This window comes from Lonchura striata, chromosome 6 (genome assembly GCF_046129695.1).
Source record: "Lonchura striata isolate bLonStr1 chromosome 6, bLonStr1.mat, whole genome shotgun sequence".
Classification (NCBI taxonomy): domain Eukaryota; kingdom Metazoa; phylum Chordata; class Aves; order Passeriformes; family Estrildidae; genus Lonchura; species Lonchura striata.
Window position 1 is genome coordinate 44,510,205 of NC_134608.1, and position 21,895 is coordinate 44,532,099.

The window sequence follows — 21,895 nt, forward strand, 5'->3', positions numbered from 1 at the left end:
TGGGGCTAATTAAAGTCTATCCTCACCTTGCAGAGAGGGCTGTGAAATCAGAGATCCAATCTTCTCTGCCACGACCTTCTCAGCTGTGCCTTCCCAAAAAGTGGACTGCTGACCCATCAAGAACAAGCATGGAGTGAAAGGCTGGCTTTCAGCCAACTGTTCGGAAGTCAACTGGCAGGCTGCCCTGCAGGAATGTGCTCCCATTTCTAATCAATAATGTATCTGGAGCCTCCTGCGTGCAAGGGGACCTGAGTGCCTTCTCTGCCCCACAAAGCATGCTCCCACCTCTGCACCTTGGCTTGAGACAGAGGACCAGCCTCTCAGCACACATGTTCACAGTTAATTGCCAAGTCCCCAATTCCAGGACGTTTCACCAGCACCCAGCACGCTGACAGAGAAGAGATCCCACATCTCAGCTCAGGCCATCAACAGGCTACCCACCTGGCCAGCCACCTGGCTTACAAGGCAGAGACATAAAGCAATCTTGCAGAGGATGCTTTGCAAAGGACAAGCTCTCCCCATCAATGCTTTGTGTACAGCTTAATTCAATCTCCCCCTACCCAGGAAGCTCAGGATGGCAAGCTCAGCTGTCCCTGCCACACAGCCAGGTGACATGGCTGCCACTAGCCCACACCAGCACCCTGCAGCTTCAGCACTCCTCTGCAGACCTGCATGTCCCACCCCACCCTGAGCAGAGGGGAATGCAGCCAGACCCAGCTGTGAAGTGCCAGGCAGCAGAAACAACCTCTCTTTGGGGTTCAGACTCAAGATCCCAGGCAGATGCTGGGAGCATCCCAACTGCGGTGGGGACCAGGCCAAAAGGCCCATTTGATAAGCACTGCAGTCAGGATATGACCAGAGGTTTGGGAAGCCCATTACTAGCTAGTTGCTAAGAGCTGGAAGATGAACTGAAGAACTTCTCAACACTATGAAACTCTTTATTATTATCCCTGCTTATTCACCATGGGACAATGCCAGTGGCATACCTTTCCTTGCTACCTTGGCCCTCCTGTTCCCAAAACAAAGGTCCTAAGGCACCTTGGCAGCCCAAGAGCTGGCCTGTCAGAGTGTGCTATAGTGGGGTGGACAGCGCTGAGTTACAGAGCCAACCATTTCATGAATCAGAAGAATAGGAGGGGAGCAGATACCCAGCACCCAGTTAGGACCTCTACCCCAGACAGGGGCCAAACCTCCATACCTCCTGCTCTGGTGAGTATCTTCTCAGTGCACCCCAATCTGCTTGCACCCCCCTTTGAAGCACAGCCTGTTCTCAATCCATGTGGGCAGTGGGCAACGCCTTTGCTCCATGCATGTATCATCTTTTTACCCCCTTTTATCCTGCTTGTTTCAGCATTGCTGTGCTGCTTGTTAGCTGGCTGAACAGTCTTAGTCAGCTCCTGGGCATGATCCAAAGCAGCTTAGTCACAGGAAGGTGGTTTGTTGGTCACATTTGGATGGCTGGCAGGTAGCTCTCAGTCTCTTAAATCCCCATAAAATGAAGCATAATTAAAAGGAATCACCTTCAAATGAATCAGTAGTTGGCTGGGGTAGCAGGGAAAGCAGGGTACAACCAAGGGAACTGCAAAGGCATTGGGGCTGGTGGTACCCGCAGGTGGAAAAGTACCAGGAGTAAGAGGGCTGAGGAGCAGCTTGTGGCAGCTTTTGGAAGAGGAGAAGAACAGAATGGGGCTGGAGTGAACAGTGGAGGAGAGAGCAGGCGTCTCCCAGAGCACTGCAGAAGTGCGTAGGGTGAAGAGGGTGTGCTGGGAAATGCCATGCAAGGTTTACATTCCCTGCTGCCTGTTTACATGGAGAAAATTCCCTGCAGGGTACGTACAGGGAGCAGGCAGCTGGAGACAAAAACCACAGGATGCCAAAACCCAACACATCGCTGTGTAAGAGTTGCCTCTGCCCACCTAAGGTCCAAGAGAGGATGCATCCTTGCAGGTGTCTCCTCAGGGAAGGTGCTCTCTATGAACACTCTTTTAACAAAAACAACCTGAAATGGGTTTCTGAGAAAAGTAGACAATACTACTGGGGACAGCCACATGAGGGGAGGGGAGCTGGGGATAAAGGCAATTGCATCCATAAACAAGGAGACTCAGGAGCCCTAAATTAAATTCCAGTCTCTGCCATGGATGTTCTAGGTGACCTTGGCCAAATGATGTAATACCACGTGCTTTTTAAGTGCTTTCTCTCCTTGCCGTCTGTAGGATTGTAAGACTATTTCTGCCTTTCTACCAAGCCTTGTCTTGCTTGTTTATGTAAGTTGTAAGCTCTTCAGGGTGGGGACTACACATACAACACCTACCAGAATAAATTTCTCATCCCAGCTGGAGCCTTTAGCCATTATGATAATAATAACTGCAGCAACCACAGCTGTATTTAAACACATCTGGTAGAGAATCCTTTAGGACTCCAGACAGGGAAGTTGTTCAGGAAGCATGACAAAGCTGCAATTTGCCTTCCCAGGATGGACTTCACTCCTCATGCAGAGCAGTGGCCACTACCTACATCTCACCCAACAAAGGTGTAAGTCATGCAGAGGCTAATTAGCACATCACTAACTATGGTGAAAGCAGATGGAAGATGGAATGTATTTTTGAAAAATTAAAGAAAATAATAATAGCAGAATTTATATTGAAGACTGAATCCCCCTCTTCCCCCATACAGCCCATGAGGACCACACGGTCCCTGCCTGCTTCTTCAGGCAGGGTGCTGAGCTAGACAGGTCAGTGCTGCCATCCACACCGACTGAGAAACACACATCAGCCTTTAACTCCTTGTGAAGAAGCAGAGGCAGCACTCTGGGAGCCACAGCAGTTCAGCTGCTCAGCACGTCTTGCTCAAACTGCAAGACATACATAATACAACCAAGCTCTGATAAAACCCATTTAATCAGTAAGGCTCAAAACATCCTGCAGAAAAAGTCAATACATTTACTCTGATTTCATGGGAGGAGAAATGGAAGCACAGGCACAAAATGGCTCTTCAATTCTAAACCTTTAATCCCTCCCTATGTTGTCATCTCATCAGAAAGGAAGACTTGTGTTGCCTCTCAGTCCCTGCCCTGCTCTGCCTGTCTCTGCTGCCTCCCATGTCACCTCTCTTCAGCAGACACCACTACCCATCTGCAGGAGATGTTAAGTCAGTCACTGCGACCTCTGAACACACACACACACAGTGACTCAGAATAGCTCTGCAAAGCAGAGCAATATCCCCGCTCAAGTTCAGACTTGAGACCAAACTGAGCATGCTCTGGGTTGGAGACAAGGTGGAGAAAAGCAAGAGGAAAACATGCAGACAGACTGACCCCATGCCCAGAGCCACTTACCTCTATCGTGGGGTCATATTCATCCACAAAATGGTTCTGAATGAGCTGTATTGTCAAAGCACTCTTCCCAACACCACCTGCTCCCACCACCACCAGCTTGTATTCGGTCATCTTCCAGCTGACCCCAGCTCAGGACTTCCAGGAGCACCACCACCTGCAAGGACAAACATGGTCACTATACTAAGAGAGGTGACTTTAAAATGGGCAAAATAATCCATCAAACCAAATACAAGAACTCTGTTCATCCTGTGGTCTGTTGCAATCCTTCCGCCTGACCATCTGGATGCAAACTTCACAGGTTCCTTGAGCAAGCTTCAAGAGGTAGGAGAGCATTACTGATGAGAAAACAAGAGGTACAGGCTGTGTACATCAACTCCTAAAGCAACCAATTTAAGAAGTCTGGTTTTGCAGAAATGCTCAGCACCGTCCCCAGTTTACCTTATCTCAAGCTGACAATCTGAAATCTTTAGATCCTTGGCCAATGAGGCTGGGATGTCAAATCCCACAAGAGCAGGGGAAAAGGTCCAGCCCTGCTCAAATATGCTGTTATCTCCATGTCTTCAACCTCAAGGCTGTGTCAAACCTCAAACCACACAGTAGGGTTGAGAGGGTGGCACATCCACACCCTCTGCCTGTCCTCCAGCTAACGGTGCTAGTATTGTGAGAGGGAGGACTGCAGAAGGGGCACCCCTGCTCCCTGAGCTCAATTTGGCACATTCAAGTGGGGAAAGAGATGCTGGCACAAAAGGTGCTGAGTGACAATGATGGTTAGGGTCAGGATGAGCAAACCATACTTCTGCAGTACTGTGTACCTCCCATGGCTCTTCAGCAGCAGAAGATTCACATCCCCCCAGCTCCTCCCTTAAATTTCTGCTCCAAGTCTGCTGAGAAAGAGGAACTAACTCAGGAAGATTACAAAACCCCAACGGTTTAAATAGAAATCCACCCTCACTGGACTGCAGGCCCTGCCCACTGAAAGTCACTCTAGGGTCAGATACTCGTTCTCAGCACCATCTGCAAGCTCTGGGGAAGCCACCCAAAATGCAGCAGGTAGCAGGAAGACAAGCTCACAGTTCCCCTTGTCAGACACCCTTCAGTGTTCACAGAGATTAGAACCCCCTCCTCCATCCTCCCACCGCAGATAGTTAAATCACTCCACCCTCCTCCCCAGGCTTGCCAGCCCTGCTCCTAAACTGTGGAAGCTCCTACGAACTGTGCCAGCAAAGGCTGCTCTAGGCCCAGACCACAGCCGAGTCTTCTTCCATCCTCTGCATTTGCTAACACAGCAAAGATCTAATGGCAGGGAAGCCAGAACTTTCTGCCTTCAATCCCCACCTGACTGCAACCCTAAACCACCCAGACAGTTCCATCTCCTTCTTGAGCAGGGAGCAATCAGACACAACCACCTCTTGCCAAAGCCATTTCTTGAGCTGCTGTCTTGATAGCAGAAAGGCAAACAAAGCTCAAGCCCTTCTCAGCATCCAAAATCTGAAAGAAGGGCAAACTAGAGGGTGCAGAAGAGCAACCAGGTAACAAATATGATGCCAAACAGGACCCCTGGTTTGCTGTACTGGAGAAGCAGTTAAACACGATGGAAAGGTGGTGATGGTGGGGGAAATGAAGTGCAAATAATGTCATACCCTAGATGCCTACCTGAAAGTGACACTGCTTTCTCTGAAAGTCCAATGTGCCTCTGTTCTGGCAGCCAGGGAAGAGTTGCAGATTGAAAGCAAGGCTACAGAAGACAATCTAAGTGATCTCAGTAATTGACTGTGCACACATGTTACTCTGCTCCATTAACGCATGCCCTCATGTATATATTGTTCTCACATGCACTGCTTCTCAGGGACAAGAGAGATCCCCACCCCAGGCTTCTCATCTCTCTGGGAAGAGATAGGATGAAAAGGGGACTGAAAAGCAAATGTCAAGTGACCATCTCCACCAGCTGTTGGGGAGGGAATTGCTCCTTCAGCAAACAGCTGAACACAGAGGGGTCCTGGGGGTCTGAAGAAACACTGTGACTAGCTCCCACCTTTCATTACAGAGCAGGGAGATCTGCATCCCCCAGCAAAACACATGGACTTTGCTCTGCATCTGAAGATGAAGCAGTTACCACGAAGATGCTCAAAGAAAACAGCACAACTGCTCAGGCTTGTAGGACTTGCTGAGGCAGTGAGAAAAGGTTTGACTCTCCAAGGGAGGAGAAGACTTAAGTTCTCTGAGAGGAGGTTCTCCCTCAAGACCACCCCAGTGGAAGGCACTGCCTACTTCTTTGGAAGACCCTCAGCTCACAAGGCCATAGCAGCTTTATGGTCCACACTGCAGCAGGAGGTGGGGGACAAGGTGGTCACCCATGTTAGGTTGAGTGTCTTCCCCTGCTCCTGACCCCAGCTGAGTTCCATCGCACAGCAGAGGGGCAGCCACACACCAGCAAGCCCTGCATATAACTACCTTAGCACAGAGTTTTAAGGTCAGGCTCCTCCACAGAAACACAATTCCACATCTTCTTGTACCCCCCACACCCAAGAGGCAAGGAAAATGAAGTGGGCAAAGGAGCTATTGCTACTCCCCGCTTGTGGTCTGCACATGGACAATTTACAGGCAAGAGCTCTGCAGTGGTGGTGTTTGCTCACTGACACCATCCCTAGAAGGTGCTGTCACCTCAGCTAACTCTCCACAGCTCTGCCATCCTCACCCCTGCAGTGGCAGGAGAGACCCTGCAGCTCACAAAGGAGGGCAGGTCCAGCCTACCTGCTCCATACCACTGCTGCAAAACGTGTCCTAATGCAGAGTGAGAGCATGGAGAATGATGGACAGCTCTGAGCATGAGAGCTGCCCCAAATAATTTGGGCTAAAATCAGTGCTCAGGGGAGCTCACCTCCTTTCCCCAATGCAAGCTCCGCATGGGCAGCATGTAGACCCAACTGCCCACCAGGGCATGGGCAAATCTCATGGAAGAAGCAGCCTAGCCAAAGGCTGCAGGGAAAGCAGAGATTTCAATATGGCCAAACTTTGCCACAGAGCTGGGCAACTGGTCCTATCCTTAAGCTTACCAACACCATCTCATAACTCCCCCATCACACTTTTTGCTCCTGACCATGGGAAAAGCAAGGCTGCTCCTCGATGCAGCCATAGCTTCTACACAGGGTAGCTGTTCCTCAGTGCCACAAAAACATCACCACCAACACCACCATAAGGGCTAGTTCAAGGAACAACCATCCCAAAAGCAACATTTCTGGCTTCCTATAACACAGAGGCAGAGACAAGAGAGTGGGGTTCCTGTCAGAGAGGTGGTAACAGACACCCCAGTTTTCATGCTGGTGGCACACCGGCTGGAGGTTTACAGCCTGTTGGTGGTTGTGAAAGCTCTCCTGATGCGAGGATTTCCAGTTTCTATTGCTCAGCAGCCAACACAGAGCCCACACACAGCTGACCACAAAATAACAAAGTGAAACACAACACAGCACAGCCTCCCAGTCCCACACAGAGCAGGAAAATGCTTCTTCCATCTTCTGCAAGCTCTTCAAGATCGAAAAGTCTGATCCAGGTCACCGCCTATCCAAATTTTTCACCTCTGCAGCACTCCACTACTACACCCCCCAAAAGCCACACACAGGGTTGTCAAGCACAGCTGAGAGAGACAACAAGGAGGAGAGCAGTTCCAGGAGCACCGTATGGAAAGAGGAGGGCTAGGATCCACGTGCCAAGCCAAGAGCCCCAGCGTGGAGCCGGAGCTGCTGCTGCTGCTGTATTTCCTGACCTCGTGGATTTTCTCCTGTAGCGAGAGGGCTCCTGGCTCCTGTTCAAAGCTGTCTAGGAAAGCCTCGCCGAGTGCTTCCGCCTGGCAGCAGCAGCTGCTCCCAGCCCAGTAGCCAGAGCCACACAGCTCCAGCAAACAGGAGCCATCTGCCAGCCTTGAGCAGGAAGCGGGGGCAGCAAGCACCCAGCCCTGGCCGACACCAACATCCTACCTTTGTCTGCAGGGAGGGAATGGGGGTGTGGGTGGGCACCATCTCCCCTGCCTGCACATGCTGGGTGCCAGCATGGAGGCGCTGCCCGCAGAAACAAGGACCAGGATGCTTGGCAGAAGCTGTCACAGGGCTAAGAGCTAAAGTAGGTCTGAGCATCAAGGCTACAGGTGTTACCCAGAGATCTAGCTGTGTCCTGCAAAAAACAACCTGATCTTCTTCATGGCCCCTATTCTTTAGCCTAGAGAGATGGTTTGGGAGATCTGACTGTTAAGCCTCCAGAAACTCCTCAGCAGAGGTAAGGAACTCAAGGGGTTCAGCCCCATCAGTACATCCCATCTCACCACCAGTTCCAACAAGAGCTCAGGCATCAACAGTGGGTTTCCAACACATTCACCACAAGGGAGCCTCTGACACCCTTCCAACAGAATAAATAACTGAAGGAGCTTTGTCTGTGTCCCCTGTTTCCTCCCATCACTTTGTTTCTCTCCCAGGACAGACACCAAGCCAGCTAAACAAAACAAGAGACAGATTTTTGCACAATGCTGCTGTAGTAAGGCCAGCCATGCTAGAAGTTTTACAACAGTTCATTACTGAGCACTCACCATCACTGCACCTGTCCCCTGGGAGTTTCTGCATTTAAAGGCAGTTTCAGCTCTGCAGATCTCTTTGGGCTCATGTCAGACCAGGCACCCTTTCCTCCAAAGCCCTGTCCAGAGGAGCCATATGACCACAAATGCCACTGTGTTTGATTCTATTTCCCTTCAGCAGAGATGCCCTGCAGGCAGAAATGGTCTGCAGCCCTCTAGGAGAACAACACTCATCACAGTCTTTTACTAGCAGTCATCCACACCCACACATCAGGAATCCTATTCAGTGATCTCTGAGCATTGATAAAACAAACCTAGTTGGCTTACCCCAGTGACTGTCCAGTCTCCTCCATTTGCTCATGCACAAGACTGTCATCAACATCACAAGCACAGCCTGTGGAGGGACTGAAGGAGCCTCTCCAGTGGTGTGAAATGCCACCTCTTGTTTCCACTCAAGGACCAAAATGCTGATATTCTCTGTGGCTTGTCCAGCCCCAAAGAGATTAGGGAACTGAGGCCGGCAAGCTGATGCTCTGTTATGAAGCCTATCCAATGTTTCATTTTAATTTACTTGCTGCTTTTTAAATCAACAAGTGAGCTACAAATCTAACCAATTGTACCTATTGTTGGCTTGCTGTCTGTATACCTGCAAACTCAGACAGTGCACCTCACAGATTAAAACCGTGAAAGGGATGCCAAAGAGAGAATAAAAATACTGGCCCTGCCTTGGAGAGATGACTTGGAGATAATAAATGTCTTCTATTGGGAGGAAAAAAAGAAAAAAGCCAAAAAGGAGCAAGCAGAATGCCTTCTTCCATCCTCTGCTAGCTCTTCAAGATCTGAAGGAAAAGGCAGCCTGTCCCAAGGGACTGAGCACAAAAATATTGCTGCAGAGGAAAGGAAGAAAAGGGGTAAGGAATGACATAATGTAGGAGGCTCAAAATACAGATGCGCATTCAAGGAGAAACCTGTGAGGAAGAACAGCAGAAAGCTGCAGGCAGGTCCAAGGGGTAGGCAGGTCTGGAAGAGAGGGATTGCCTCTCCAAGGCAGCCATAAACATCTCCCAGCAGCAATGTGCAAGCCTCAGCTTTGCACGAAGTCTTGAATAGGCATGGACTGGTCACTGCACCAGGCCCAGCCCTCACAGCTTCCAGTCAAAGCACCTCTGATAACACAACCCCTCTGCCAGAGACTACTCAGCCACAGAGGGCTTAGGAAAATATGGAAGGACAAAGGAAAACAAGACAGTATCATTCTCTCCAAAGCTGCTACCTGTTCCCTGGTTCCTGCTTCAGCTGCCAGACATTTAAGTAAAAGACAAAGCTGTGCAATCACCTGCTGCTGGCAGTGAGATTACACTGTTCTTGCTTTCCCTCTCAAAAAGTTCTTTTTTGGCAGCTTATTCCAAGAAAAACAACTGGTTGGTAGCTATAACTACCCAAAATAGCAAACAACCTAAATCAGTCAGTAACACAATAAACCCAGAGAACAAACCAGCTACACAAGAGCTTTCATCTGGATGAAGAAATTGCCCATGCACCCCACTCTCCACACCCAATACAGGTCAACAAAATTACTATTTTCCATAAAAAGATAAGCAGGCCCATTATCTCAGAAACTTGTAAGTCAGAACTGCTCATGCCCATGTCTCCAGCATCATGAATGGGGCACAAGGAGCACTGTGCAGTCAGGAAACTCTGGAAGGTGCTGGGATATGCCTGAGAATCATGGTGGGACCTTCACCTCCCACCACCACCATTTCATTTGTCTCCCTGATACCAAGTTTCTCATCTCACCACAGTTTCTGCAGAAGAACCAATGTTCCAAGCTAACTTCCACAGAGGGAAAACACACTGCTCTGTGGGTTAAGTGCTGCCAGCCCACAGAAAGGGTGAAAGAAACAGGCAAGCAAATTATACATCCCACACCACTGCTGAACACAGACCCTTAAAAAAAAAATCACATGCAGATGGGAGAGACCACCTGTGCTAGCACCCAAGTCACAGTTCTCTGCATCTGGCAGGGCCTGTGATGTGAAAAAACTGAAGACAATTTTTAAATTACACTTGTGATTTATGATCCAACACTTCAGTGCTCTGACTCTACATGAGCAAGAGTAACCTGCATAAGGAAAGAGAGTAGTGTCTGAAAGTTGGTAAAGATGTATAACAAAGGCACAAAGAGACCACAGTCAGGACTCGGGACCTAGTGTTGAATATACCAACACATGTGAGAAAGCAGTGTGAAGGAGGAAAAGCTCTCACTGTGGAGATGCAGAAGGCTGCAAACTCCAGGACTCCTCCACTTTCATCTCCTCTCCAGCCTCCCAGGGCTGAGCAGGTGGTTCAGAGGCAGACACTTCCCTGCCTGGGTTGGCAACCCTCCAGCTTCACCCTAGAAAAGAGACTTCTCCCAGGCCTCCCAGCCATTCTCAGAAAAGCTGTACTCTGTAACAACCCTAGAGAAAAACAGTACTCTGCAGAATTGAGCTCAAGAGAAGACACAAATTTTAAGTTTCCTTTATATTAAAATCCCATCTATAAGCATTAATGGGATGCATGAAAGGCAGTGTGATATATCTTGAGTATTTAAAGAGATGAACAGGTACCCAGGAAACTTTAAAACAAGACCCACATTATAGATGACAGTAAATGTTAAGTGTTAAAACACATGGTACACAACCATGAACCCAGCCTCTGAACAATCTCTTGGCTTGCCAGTCTCAGTACCAAATTCTATTGATTTTCCCAAAAGATATAAGGTGCAATGAAGTAGAAACTTGGAGCAGATGAGTATGCAGCATCAGTGTAAGTGGATCTCTGTAATTACAGCTATTAGAGAATATCAGGCTTTGGGGAAAACACTGCCCAGTAATGGTGTGGAATTACAAGAGATGCTGTCTCCTGAGGTACCTGGTATGTCCTGCCTGGTCCTCTTGGTGATGAAAGGAGCAGCTGCAGGCAAGCTGCTGGGGAAAGGTCCAGCCTCTCCCATGCCCAGAGGTCCTGTCATCATGCTAGGGCAGGTTACAGCCATCTGGCTCTGCTGCAACAGCATAAGAAGGGACAAATTCAGATCTCACTACTAAGCTGCAAGCGATGGGGTATAGAGCTGGAGGCAGCCATGCATGAACAGAAACACCATCCTACTCACTGCAGAGACAGGCAAGGGGATGCAAACAAGCCAAGGTACTGGCCCAAAGCCATCAATGGTGGTAAAGCTGGGAACTAAATTCAGGCAATGTGATTTCCCATCTGGGGTTTTCACCTGAGACAAAAATATATATATATATAAACAAAAAAAACTCTGAAGTTTTTGGCAGGATGGGAAAGCTGTTGGTCTCCTGCTGAGTCTTTGTGTTGGGCTGTCAGAGCTGGCAGCTCATCCCCAGCCCAGCTTCCCAAGGCAGAGACAACTGGGGAGGCAGGGTACATCAAGTGGGAAAGCACAGAGAACTGTAAGAGAGGCCCTGCTCTCCAATTATCCTGATGAAATCACAATTAGGTCATGGGCACAGGCAGCCAGTAGAGAGGCAGATGCTCTGATCCACAGATAAGCACCCAGAGATGCAGGTAGGGCTGAGAACAGAGGAGCAGACTCTGCTGTTTTCATCACTTGAAGCCCAGCTACGAGAAAGGGGAAAGTCACTGGTATAAGGCAGCCACCTCCATCACTTAAGAAAAGGGCCAATCCCAACCTGAGCACCACTGATGCACAGCAAAAAAAGTACCCCAGAGTCAAGAAACACACTCTCTCTTTGAGCTTTCTGTTCTACTCCCCTTCCCTATCCTTCCTTATTCTTCCCAAACAACTGTTGACAAAGAAAAATTAAGAAACTGATTTCAGGAAATGCATGCAAACCCTTTTCACTGAGAAAAATTTGCAGTGGAAATAGATATGGTTGTTCAACTTCCTTCTGGCTTTAAATCCTAACACATGGAAAAGAAAATAGGGTAGTTACTTCTGGGAAATTTCAAGAATTGTTCTGATAATGCTTTTAGGTGTTTGTTTTGGTTTTTTTATTGGTTTTTTTAGCATTTAATGGTTAAGAGATTTTTTTTTAAAGGTCAGTTTTTGGAGTAAAATAGGATTTATAGCAGTATTGGTGAATTCTGGTCTCCAGGAATGGAATGGTTTACACAGCACATGTCTTATTGCACTACAGCTCCTGCAGCAGAAAGTTCCAGACAGCCAGTGGCATTGGGTTTGGGCAATAGAAGGTGGAAGCTGTTGGCCAGCAGCATAAGAGCAGACAAATGAGTATCCTGGGACAGCAGGAGCCCAGTCTGCTCCTGCTCATATGCCACTCACCCTCTGGATGGCTAATGCCATTTCCACAGAGAAATAGGGTCCTCTTGTCTGGGAATGGTTCAAGTCCCCCCTAGAAGAAGGAATACAGAGCAGGAATGAGAGGGGTCCCTCTCTGCCAGGACAGACAGTCCTGGCTGTTTGGACTCAGGCAGGTCTCGGGATACACTTTGGTTAGTAGCCAAGCTGGCTTCCCCAGCTTCCATGGACAACACTTTGGATCTTGTATTTGAAAGAAGAAAAGCAGAGCCAACCCCCATCCATCCTCTCTCACATGTGGTATTACACAGGCCATTAATCATATCTTGCAAAAATTTATCTTTTCCAGGGAAAGGTGGTACAGCACTTGTCTTCCTCCTCATTTTTTCAAGACAGAGAATAAAGCAGCATTTTTCAAGACAGAGGATAAACCAGCACAGCCAACAGCATCTTCTCCACAGGTGAGTCGTGGGTGAGGGACCAAAACTGAGTTTCCTTCTCACACTTCCATTCCCAATGGGATAGCAATAAAAACTCATTCAAAAACAGAGCTCAAAGGAACAGCCAAGACCAGATACTTCAAGAGTGTCTTTTTATTAGTAGGCCTTTTTAATTTACATGCTCAAACATAACAATCATCCTCTCATGTTCATTTAGTCCTTGCAGGGCCTTTGCTGGTACACACCTTGATTTATTAGCAGAGTGGGAATAGAGGGGAAGAAAGCACCACAACAAAAAGCAAACCTGCAGGGCTTGCTTTAGGACATCTGGGAGAAGCAGCTGGGGAAAATGCATTAGAAAAGCAAGAGAGAGGGGCTATCTTAGGGAGCCAAAGACAAGGTGGAAGCAGAAACAGGAGATAAAATGAAGCAAGGAGGCACCAGCTACTGAGACCCTGTCCCTGCTCTCCTTCTCACCAAGATACATTATTAGCAGGGTGATACAACATAGCAAACATGAATATGTATCAGTCATTATGCAGCAGATATTCAGGGGCACTCTGCTGATTTATGGACCTGGCAGCTGCAGCCTAGAGGGATGGGGACGACGAGCACTGCTGGCAGAGAGGTCCACAGAAGACCTGCAAACCCAACCCTTCAACAGCCATGAATGAATTAATCACAACCAAGTTTGCAGCCATGCAGATCCAACCAATGCATTGTGTGTGCAATGCTGGGAAACCATCACACAACTTGACAGAAACAGAAACTTCCAAAGGTTATTGTGCAAGATTTAAGTTTGGGTCAACAGAACTTTATTAAGTTCGGGTCCTGAATTACCCAAACCTCACTTTGCTGCTTATAAATCTCAGCTACATCAGACTTGTTAATGTGATACTCATATCCCCTCCCTCTGCAGAAGTCTGGATTTTAAAAAAATCCAAGCAACATTGCTGTGAGGGAGTTAGGTGCATCACTGTCATCACATACCTGCTACAAAAAAGACTGAAGATGTGAGGATTGCAGCTCTCCACACTGAAAAGGAAGGCTCTGGAGCAACAAAGGGATACTGTCCAAGGACTCATCCTGCCTGTCTTGCAAGCATCACAGAATGTACACAGGAGACATGCTCCTTCAACTCCGAGTGGCCTCCACACAGGTTCATATATTCATATATATATCAGCAACACATGACTGGCACAGCAGATAAAGGAACAAAAAGCTCCACCCTGCAATGAAGAACCCACAACAATTAAGTGACTTCCTGATGGTCACACAGGAAACTTATGGTAAAGCTGGGGATTTCTGATCCCCCACATTCATGCTTTTGTCGTAAAACATGTGCTCATCAGTGACTGCGGTTGAATGTGCAGGGGACAGGAGTACAAAGCTTTCTCCACCACCTCAGTTGCAGCCTCCAGCATCTGCTGGCAGACCTGCACAATCAGCAAAAGCCGGGGGGGTTTCCTTCCAGAGCTTCCTTGGGAGTCCACAGCAACCATGACAAGCAGGATTTGGGTGGGCTCACAGCCAGCATCTGCAGGCCAAGTAAAGCTGAAAAGAAACCACAGAAATGCAAGACACCAAGCCTGTGTCAGATGTGGCTCCTCAACACTGGAGCCCAACAAGCTGATTCACAAATAAGCAAAGCCCCTGAGAGCAGAAGAGTGGTTCAAGTCCCTCTGATAATGCCAAAGGTTAGATGTACCTACATCTTTGTAGCAACCGTCAACTCCAGTCCCTCGAACAACCCTGGCAGAGGCAATGAGTAGATCCAGATCTGGCTTTGGTACTGCACTTGACACAGCCATAATGCTCCAAAGACCCTGCCCAACTTAGGTGTTCCTCTATACAGATCAATAACTGATAGAGAAAAGAGCAGCACTGGTCCCAGGTCCTCACTTGCAACAGGCAGGGTGGGCAAACACTCCAGTCACACAAACCAGACTGGCTTGATTGAAAGCAGTAGACATAGGAAGCAAACCATGCCCTGAGCTTCTGGGATGATATCTTGCTGTGGAAAAGAATGTCAGAAAGTCCATGAAGTGAATAGACAAAAGAGATGCAAGGGAGCCTGGACACAATCCCCTAACTGCAAACAGAAAGAAGAAAACAAAGCCTTGATACCAAAAATATCTTCAGTAGGAGATATCAGCCAGAGACCAACACCTGCATGCAGTTGGTACCACCCTGACAAGCACCTGGTGACAAGACACAGCTGACACTTGTAACAACCTGTCCTTAGCACCCAATTTATCCTGAGAGCACAAAAAGACCATGCAAAGTACAACCCAAAACATCTGCAACATGAACTGAAAGAGTCACAGCTTGGGAAAATTAAAATGAAGCAATGTGATCCTGCAGATGCCTTTCTAAGTTGAAGCATCCATTTGTCAGATGTGACAACCTAACCTCCCTCACAGATCAACCTCACATGGCAAAGTCCCCAGGCAAATCCCATGCAGCAGCAAGAAAAGCTCCTGCACATTTGAACAAAAGCAAAGCAAAAAAAAAAAAAAAAAAAAAAAGCCAAAACCCAAAAGAAACAAAAACCAGAAAACAAACAAACAAAAAAAGGGGGGACTTTTGGACTTTGAACTGTACTGCACTGTAATTACTGTGATGTAACTTCATTTGGGCAGTGTAAGTGATGGTTGGGCATCAAATACATCATTGGGAATTCTCCACTGCCCAAAATTTTCTTCTACTCTTTCCAGTGGAAACCATCTCTGGTCCCAGAGCAGGGTCTCATCCTGCCAGATGATCTGAAAAGAAAATAAAAGGACGCCCCTACACCAGTTTTCTCTTTGAAAAATGTCTAGCTCTGGTTGGCCCTGCTGTCCATACAACACTCAAATCTTTATCTTCTTAAGCCACTGGCTTCCCTAACACTTTGCAGCAATGAGATTCCAAAAGTATAAACATCACTTCTTTTTACATGCATACATATGGCTTCCCATCTTCTTTCCTGGTGTCCAGCCACCTCCCCCCAGCCTCTTAAGATTTTCTGGTGCTGCTGCTCAAGCACAGCTCTGCAACACTGGGGAAGCACACATTGCAGAGACATTTAGAAACACAGCAGCATTCATTGGATTTATTCTTGGACTTTATAAGGCTCATGCAAACAGTTCTGTATTTGACCTGAATAAAACAACCACAGAAGGCAAACTCAGAACTTCAAAGACAATTTCTCCTGACAGCCTAAGCCATTATTTGTGTGTAGTATGGACAAGGTGCAAGTGTTTATAGCTTCCCAAAGGAAGGGAGAGGACAGCCCAAGCCAAGGAGTAAGAACCAGACAAGTGAGTCCCACACCTGAGATCTCACCTTGAAGGTTCACCCTAAGGAAAGGGCAAAAAGCAGAGTCCTTGCACTGACACCACTAAAGCCAAGACAATTGATACTGGGTGAGGATCTCACTTGGTCTATGTAAATTTTCAGCCTTAGCTCATTTGGAGCACTTACCCCTCACTGCATCTTGAGACAGCAGCTAGGAAGACTGACATTACCTTTGAAAGCACAAATAAGCCTTTGTTCAGCCAGGGAGGCACACAGAGTGCCTACAGAGCAACTAGAAAACTCAGCCATCATAAAGCAGAAGAAAGGAGGTGGAGAGTTGTTTCCTCCTCCCTGGAGATCTGGCTGCCATGAGGAATTGCATATGGTGCTGGCACAGAGAACTTGCTCCTGGGATCAGCAGCTAAGTGTTTTCTGCTAAGAGGCTTTCCCATACCACTGCTCCTAAGCATACACAGAGGCTCTCTAAGGAGTTTCTGCAACAGGGTGACAAAAATAAGTCTGCAGTGTCTGGGTTCATCCAGCCTTGTGTGGGTACAGACATCTGTGTAGGTTAGACAATGCCTGGGGACCACAGCACAGGAACTACAGCAGTGAAGATCAAGCTGACTCACAGTTCTTTGGCTTTGGTTTAGCATATAATAAATAAATAAATAAACCAAAATCTGAACCTCTCTTCAGCCCACTAGGAAAAATCCAAGCATCTGCCTTCAATTCCCCAGCACATAACAATACAACTTTATTATTACAAGTAAAATTATTATAGTTTCTATATGCTGTGTGTGTGAAGATCTGTTACATGACCTACATCACACTGCAAATCCCTGACTGCAGGGAATATTTCATGCTATCACCCTTTGCCATCAGCCCCCACCAAATAAATCCTGACCTTTTATTCAGCTGGTCATCCCTGCTCTCATAAGCACCAGCAAAGACACAAGAACTCAAGCTCTGATAGTTAAGCCACAGTGTCTAGAAAGGGGGTTGATAACTGGACCAAAAAGCTCATGCAACTACCTCCTGGGCTACAGAAAATACCACTAAAGGCAGCTCCAGGAAGGGCTTGGCGGACAGAGATGGGGTGTGCAGCAAAAGACCTAAGTTTGCTCATACTGGTGCCTGATTTGAGGCTCCTCTCCAATTCTGCTCACCCACACCCACAAAATTTGCCCTATGCTGACCATTCAAGACTGCAAGAGTGTTTGAGTAATGCTACATGTCACAAGGCTGCTAGAGTTTTATTTCTTTCCCCCGTGGTTTGGAAAAAGCAAGAAGTGGACAGGTGATGTGAACTGGCACTGTTAGAGATGATCCAATCCAATAAGATCATGTGAACTTCCTGGCTCTTGTCATGACCCCATCTGTCTTGTGGGTTTTGAGCTGGATTAAAAAATTGCGCACAAGCTATGAAAGTGATCCCCCTGAGGAAACAGTCATTTGGAGCAACTACAGAAAATCTGCACTTTTGGACAAGAACCTCTTTCAGAGTTCTGGGGATTTGGGGTTTGGCTTTTTTCCCTTAAGAGAGGACAGAACCACACCAATATCTGGTTCTACTCTGTGGATCTGTAACTCCTTAGATCCTTGGTATGACAAAATTTTATTTCCTTAGAAGAATAACTTCAGTGCTTACACTTGAACTCTGAATTTTTACAGTCTTGCCAATATTGTGAGATCTCAAACATGATCATGTACCTTCACAGGAGCCTAGCAGAGAAGCCACCAGTTAGATTTTCAACAGGGGAGATGTGCTTATAAAGCTCCCTCTTCACTTAGGGGTAGTGGAGCTCACCATGTGTTGTTTTTCAGGGCTCCTAAGGAACAACCAGCAGTCTCTCACTCTTGTACATCGTTCACACCTAGCCAGAAATAAACTGCTGCTTGGTTTCTCTCTTAAAATCCTCTTATTTTCAGAAAGCAACACCCTGAGGGCCATGTGTGTCCCTACAATTAACCTTCCAGGCCACAGTGTGGTGTAGTGGGTACAGCTCCTACACAGCTCTCATTGCTCACACACAGGAACTTCAACTGAAGAAATAAAATTAAATTAATTAATCAAGTGTTTGCAAAAAGCTTTTTCTAAAAATGGAAAAATCCCACAGAAAACCACCATCTCACAGACCAAACCAGCCAACTTCAACCTGAAGCACCACTCAAGCAAAAAGACAAGCTGCAGTGTTTTGTAATGTAAGTATATTGACACAAGATAAAAATTCCTATTCCAACAACAAAGAAAAATAGATCTCGGAAGACTGAAAGTTTGTCAACTTAGCCTCACAATCCATCTTTAAAAACTTACAGTGGAGCTTGTCTCACTCTTAATCAAGTCCCTCCATCAAAAGCTGATTAGGCTCTAGGATTTACCATTATTGCCTTCCACCTGTAGACTTATGATTAGGACAGAGAGGGTGAAGACCTGCATTGAAGGAAAATATATTGTAGGTTACTATTTCTTGCCCAAATTGAGAGTTTTCATAAAGAAACTGGTCCAAGTGGTGGTTGCCATTCCACAGGCTTCATTTTCCCTTACTTCCTCAGTTTTTGATCAAACTCAGGACACACTATGTCAACTCCAACAGGAAATCTGAATTAAGCTAAGAGTCAAAACCCTGATCATATAGAAAAATTTGTGTAGCTTGTCCTTATTTCCGCCCTTTAAGTGGCTGCATGGTCATAAGGCAATACCAGTGTGACTGGCCAAGGTCATTGTGAAACACACAGACAATGGCCCAGGCTGAGTTTTATAGGGTGACAACTCCTCCAACCACTTTAGGCAAGTGTTTTATTCATTATTCTACAAGTATACACTTTAAGCTAGTGTTTTATTCTTTATTCTGCAGCCCCAAAAGAAATTGTTACTTTTGCACAACACAAAACAAATGCAAGTTCAGAGAGTATTCTGAAAAACACAATGAACATGGACTTCATGAAGTTCACTCAAAGGTTTTCCACTGTACCTAAACATGAAGTATGCTCTCTAGGTCTAAACTAGATACCTTCTTTTGAACCCATGGAGGCAATTTACCCTCTAAAGTAGCCACTTTTCATCCAGCAGCTCAGAAGAGAACATGCAAGATATCTGTGAGCTGTGTGGGTGCCTGACACAGCTGTGACAAGCACACATCATACAGCCCTCTCAAGATAAGGCTGCCGTAGCTAACCGAGGCAGAGAAAAGGCATTTACTTGAGACAGGTTCTCATTCCTTTGACAGCATCCCATGGTGTGAACTTTGCTGCTCTTGCATGGTCTGGAGCAAGGCAAAGGCTTGCATCTCCCAGCCACCACCGAGTGAGTGCGGGAATGCAGTGGGAAAGAAGGATCCTGCCACTCGGCTGGGCTGGCATCCCCTCCAGCCAGACCAGGCTGGGTACCCACAGCACCACGTCCTGTCTGTGCCTTGCTCGCAGCAGCTGCAGTGCCAGCGGACAAAAGCTCCCACAACCTCTCCAAAGCTGAATTTGCAGCAACACGTTGCTCCTTAAGGAAAAAAAAAACACAACATGCTCTTTTCAAAGTAGCCAGCTGGTGAAGAACAACAACACAGAGGGGAAAAAAAATACAAACCACTTAGCACCACTTCCCTTTCTTTCTCTCACACAGAGTTGAGAAGCTTATATTAATTGCAAAGCATGAGAATCTGAACAAACACCCTCCTTGGGCAACCAGGGCCAACCCCAGGAAAATATTTGCATCTATGGGATGTGCACGTTGTGCAACCAGCAACATATCAAGACAGATAAGGCAGGGAGCTTTCATTAGGATCTACAGAAACTTGCAATTCTGTATTGCTGACCATTTTCTCTCCCTTGCTTTAGCCTTCACAGGGGAAGTAATACCAGCCAAATTCACATCCAGTCTGAAGCCACTAGACAGTATTTCCAGAGCTGAATCAGAAACCAAGCAGCCTTTGGTGGACTACCAGAGGGAACTGTGTTACCTGAGATGGGAGTTCTCTTTCCGCCCTACAGGTAAAATCTTAAGGAAGTTCTTGGTGCAATAAGGTTAGGTCTACTGTGGACACAAAAGGCAACTTGATGGTATTACACAATTTCCCATGCCCAAGGCTTGATATGGCCTTGTCTGCCTAGATTTAATTACATATGTTATTAGACAGTTAGGAAAATTAGTTAGAAGGTCATATAGTTACAAAACCTTTGTAAAAGGGATGGATGGATCCTGGTTTCTCCTGCCAGCTTTCAAAGACCTGTATGTGCAACCAGGAGAGCAAACAGCTGAGCGACACTGCTGCAAATCTTCCAGAGACCTATAAACCATCTCCTGTTGACAAGGCAACCAGCCTGCTGTCAGTGGCAAAAATTAACAAGAAAAAAGTACTGTTTTGTCACAGTGCATCCAGCCAGCAGCAGGATGATGCCAGCAAAAGGCTGGCCCTAAGCACGTACCATGGGATGCATGGGAGCTGCAGAGACCCGATGCTGTGCCAGGCACCTCCCTGTTGGGACACTCTTCAAACACTGTCAGCTGTTTACAGTACCAAAGGTCATAGGGAAAGGACAGCAAGGAAAGTATCAGAGAAAAAACTTCAATGAATTAAAAATCTCCTGAAGGTTTTCATACTTGCCCTCTCCATTCCCCAGAAGCATAAAAGGAAAAGTACAAAAGTTTGTGGTGGACACATGTAGCCAGGAAAGACAGCAGGGAGAGAATGGATGTACTGTGAAATGAGGAAAATACACCATATAATGGAGTACAAGGTATTTCTTTGCCTTTTTCTGTAGCACAGTATGTATTTCCCACCTAGGACCAGCCAGAAATTTCACCCCTAACAGACTTCCCGCTATTGTAAAGTTTGAAGTGACTACAGTGCACACACTAGACAGACTCTCCAGAGCACCATTTTATGGGTGTCTGAAGTGATGGGAATTATAGCATGAGTATCAACAACAAACAAAACTGGGATATAAAACTGACTCTTCAGGGTTGCAGCACTGAATCATGCTGACAACACAGACATGAGATGGAGGGTAACAACTAGCATGGCACCATCCCCTAGCGAGCAGTCTTGCAACCAGCTGTTGGCACAGGGACTTGGAGGCCGAGTCCAAGCTCTGTGAGCTCTTGCTGTGGACAGGTTTCTCACTCCCAAAACACCCAGTATACTGCATTTTTGCCACTGGGCTAATTCTTCCCCAGCAAAAGGCATGATGGAACAAGTGCTCCAAATCAAAGGGGAAACTCAGCCAGTCAAGAAAATCCTCCCCAGGCTATGAGGCTTAATTCCTTTCAGTTGGCTCAACTTCAGTTTTCTAGCTCCTTCAAGAACAGCTCTAGGTCTCCTCCAACCTGCTCCCTGCAGACAATGCCGGGGTCTTCAGAGAAACCATAAAAGTTCAGGTCAAACAGCATACAATCTACAGAAACTTGCTCCATCATCCCCAAAGCCACAATATGGCATGTAGCTGTGCTTCAGTGTTAGGAAAAAGGCTCTTTTTTTTTCCCTAACAGAGTTTTACCCAGCAATCCTAGAACACCCAGACGTGCAGCCCTTTTTGAGGCACTGCAGGGCTCCTGCTGCTATCACCTGCTGGTTTGCAATCTGAAGTCCCCAAGACATTGTTTCAGCTCTAGATATAGAGGTCTCATGTTTTCCCCCACTCTAATACAATACCTGTTTGGGCACATGCAGGAGGTCAGAAGCTCCTGAGAAGTACCCGAGTAACCCCTGACCTATGTTAGCAGCTACTTGGCCTCAGAATGAAAGGATGAACCAAGGACAAAACTGCTCCATTCACACCTACATTTTCTGCCTTTGGTTAAAATATCCCTTGGTCCAGAGTTGGGACAGGATTGGAGCTGAAGTCTCAGAAGTCCTAGGAGCACCTCTGAGAGGTGTTTAAGTTGGTCTTCCAGTTGCTGTCTGGATGACATCCCTCTCCTCCACTGTTGGCCAGCAAGGAATCAAACTGAAGGGTAGCTTCTTACCAAAGGAAGATGAACTTGCTTACCAGATCAGATA

The 21,895-nt window shown here is 46.9% G+C and overlaps 1 protein-coding gene and 1 long non-coding RNA gene across 2 annotated transcripts in view; one reads left to right on the plus strand and one right to left on the minus strand.

The window, feature by feature from the left end:
- Positions 1-21,895, minus strand: part of HRAS (HRas proto-oncogene, GTPase) — a 39,613-nt gene that overhangs the window by 6,971 nt on the left and 10,747 nt on the right. Inside the window, exon 2 of the mRNA XM_021555069.2 lies at positions 3,335-3,488. Within this exon, the coding sequence (XP_021410744.1) occupies positions 3,335-3,445 (111 nt within the window). The 5' untranslated portion in view covers positions 3,446-3,488. The remainder of the gene's footprint in view (positions 1-3,334; positions 3,489-21,895) is intronic.
- Positions 1,166-20,009, plus strand: LOC116183752 (uncharacterized). Its single transcript, XR_004148444.2, has 3 exons — positions 1,166-1,209; positions 12,530-12,641; positions 19,734-20,009. It is a non-coding gene; the product is annotated as an uncharacterized LOC116183752 (long non-coding RNA).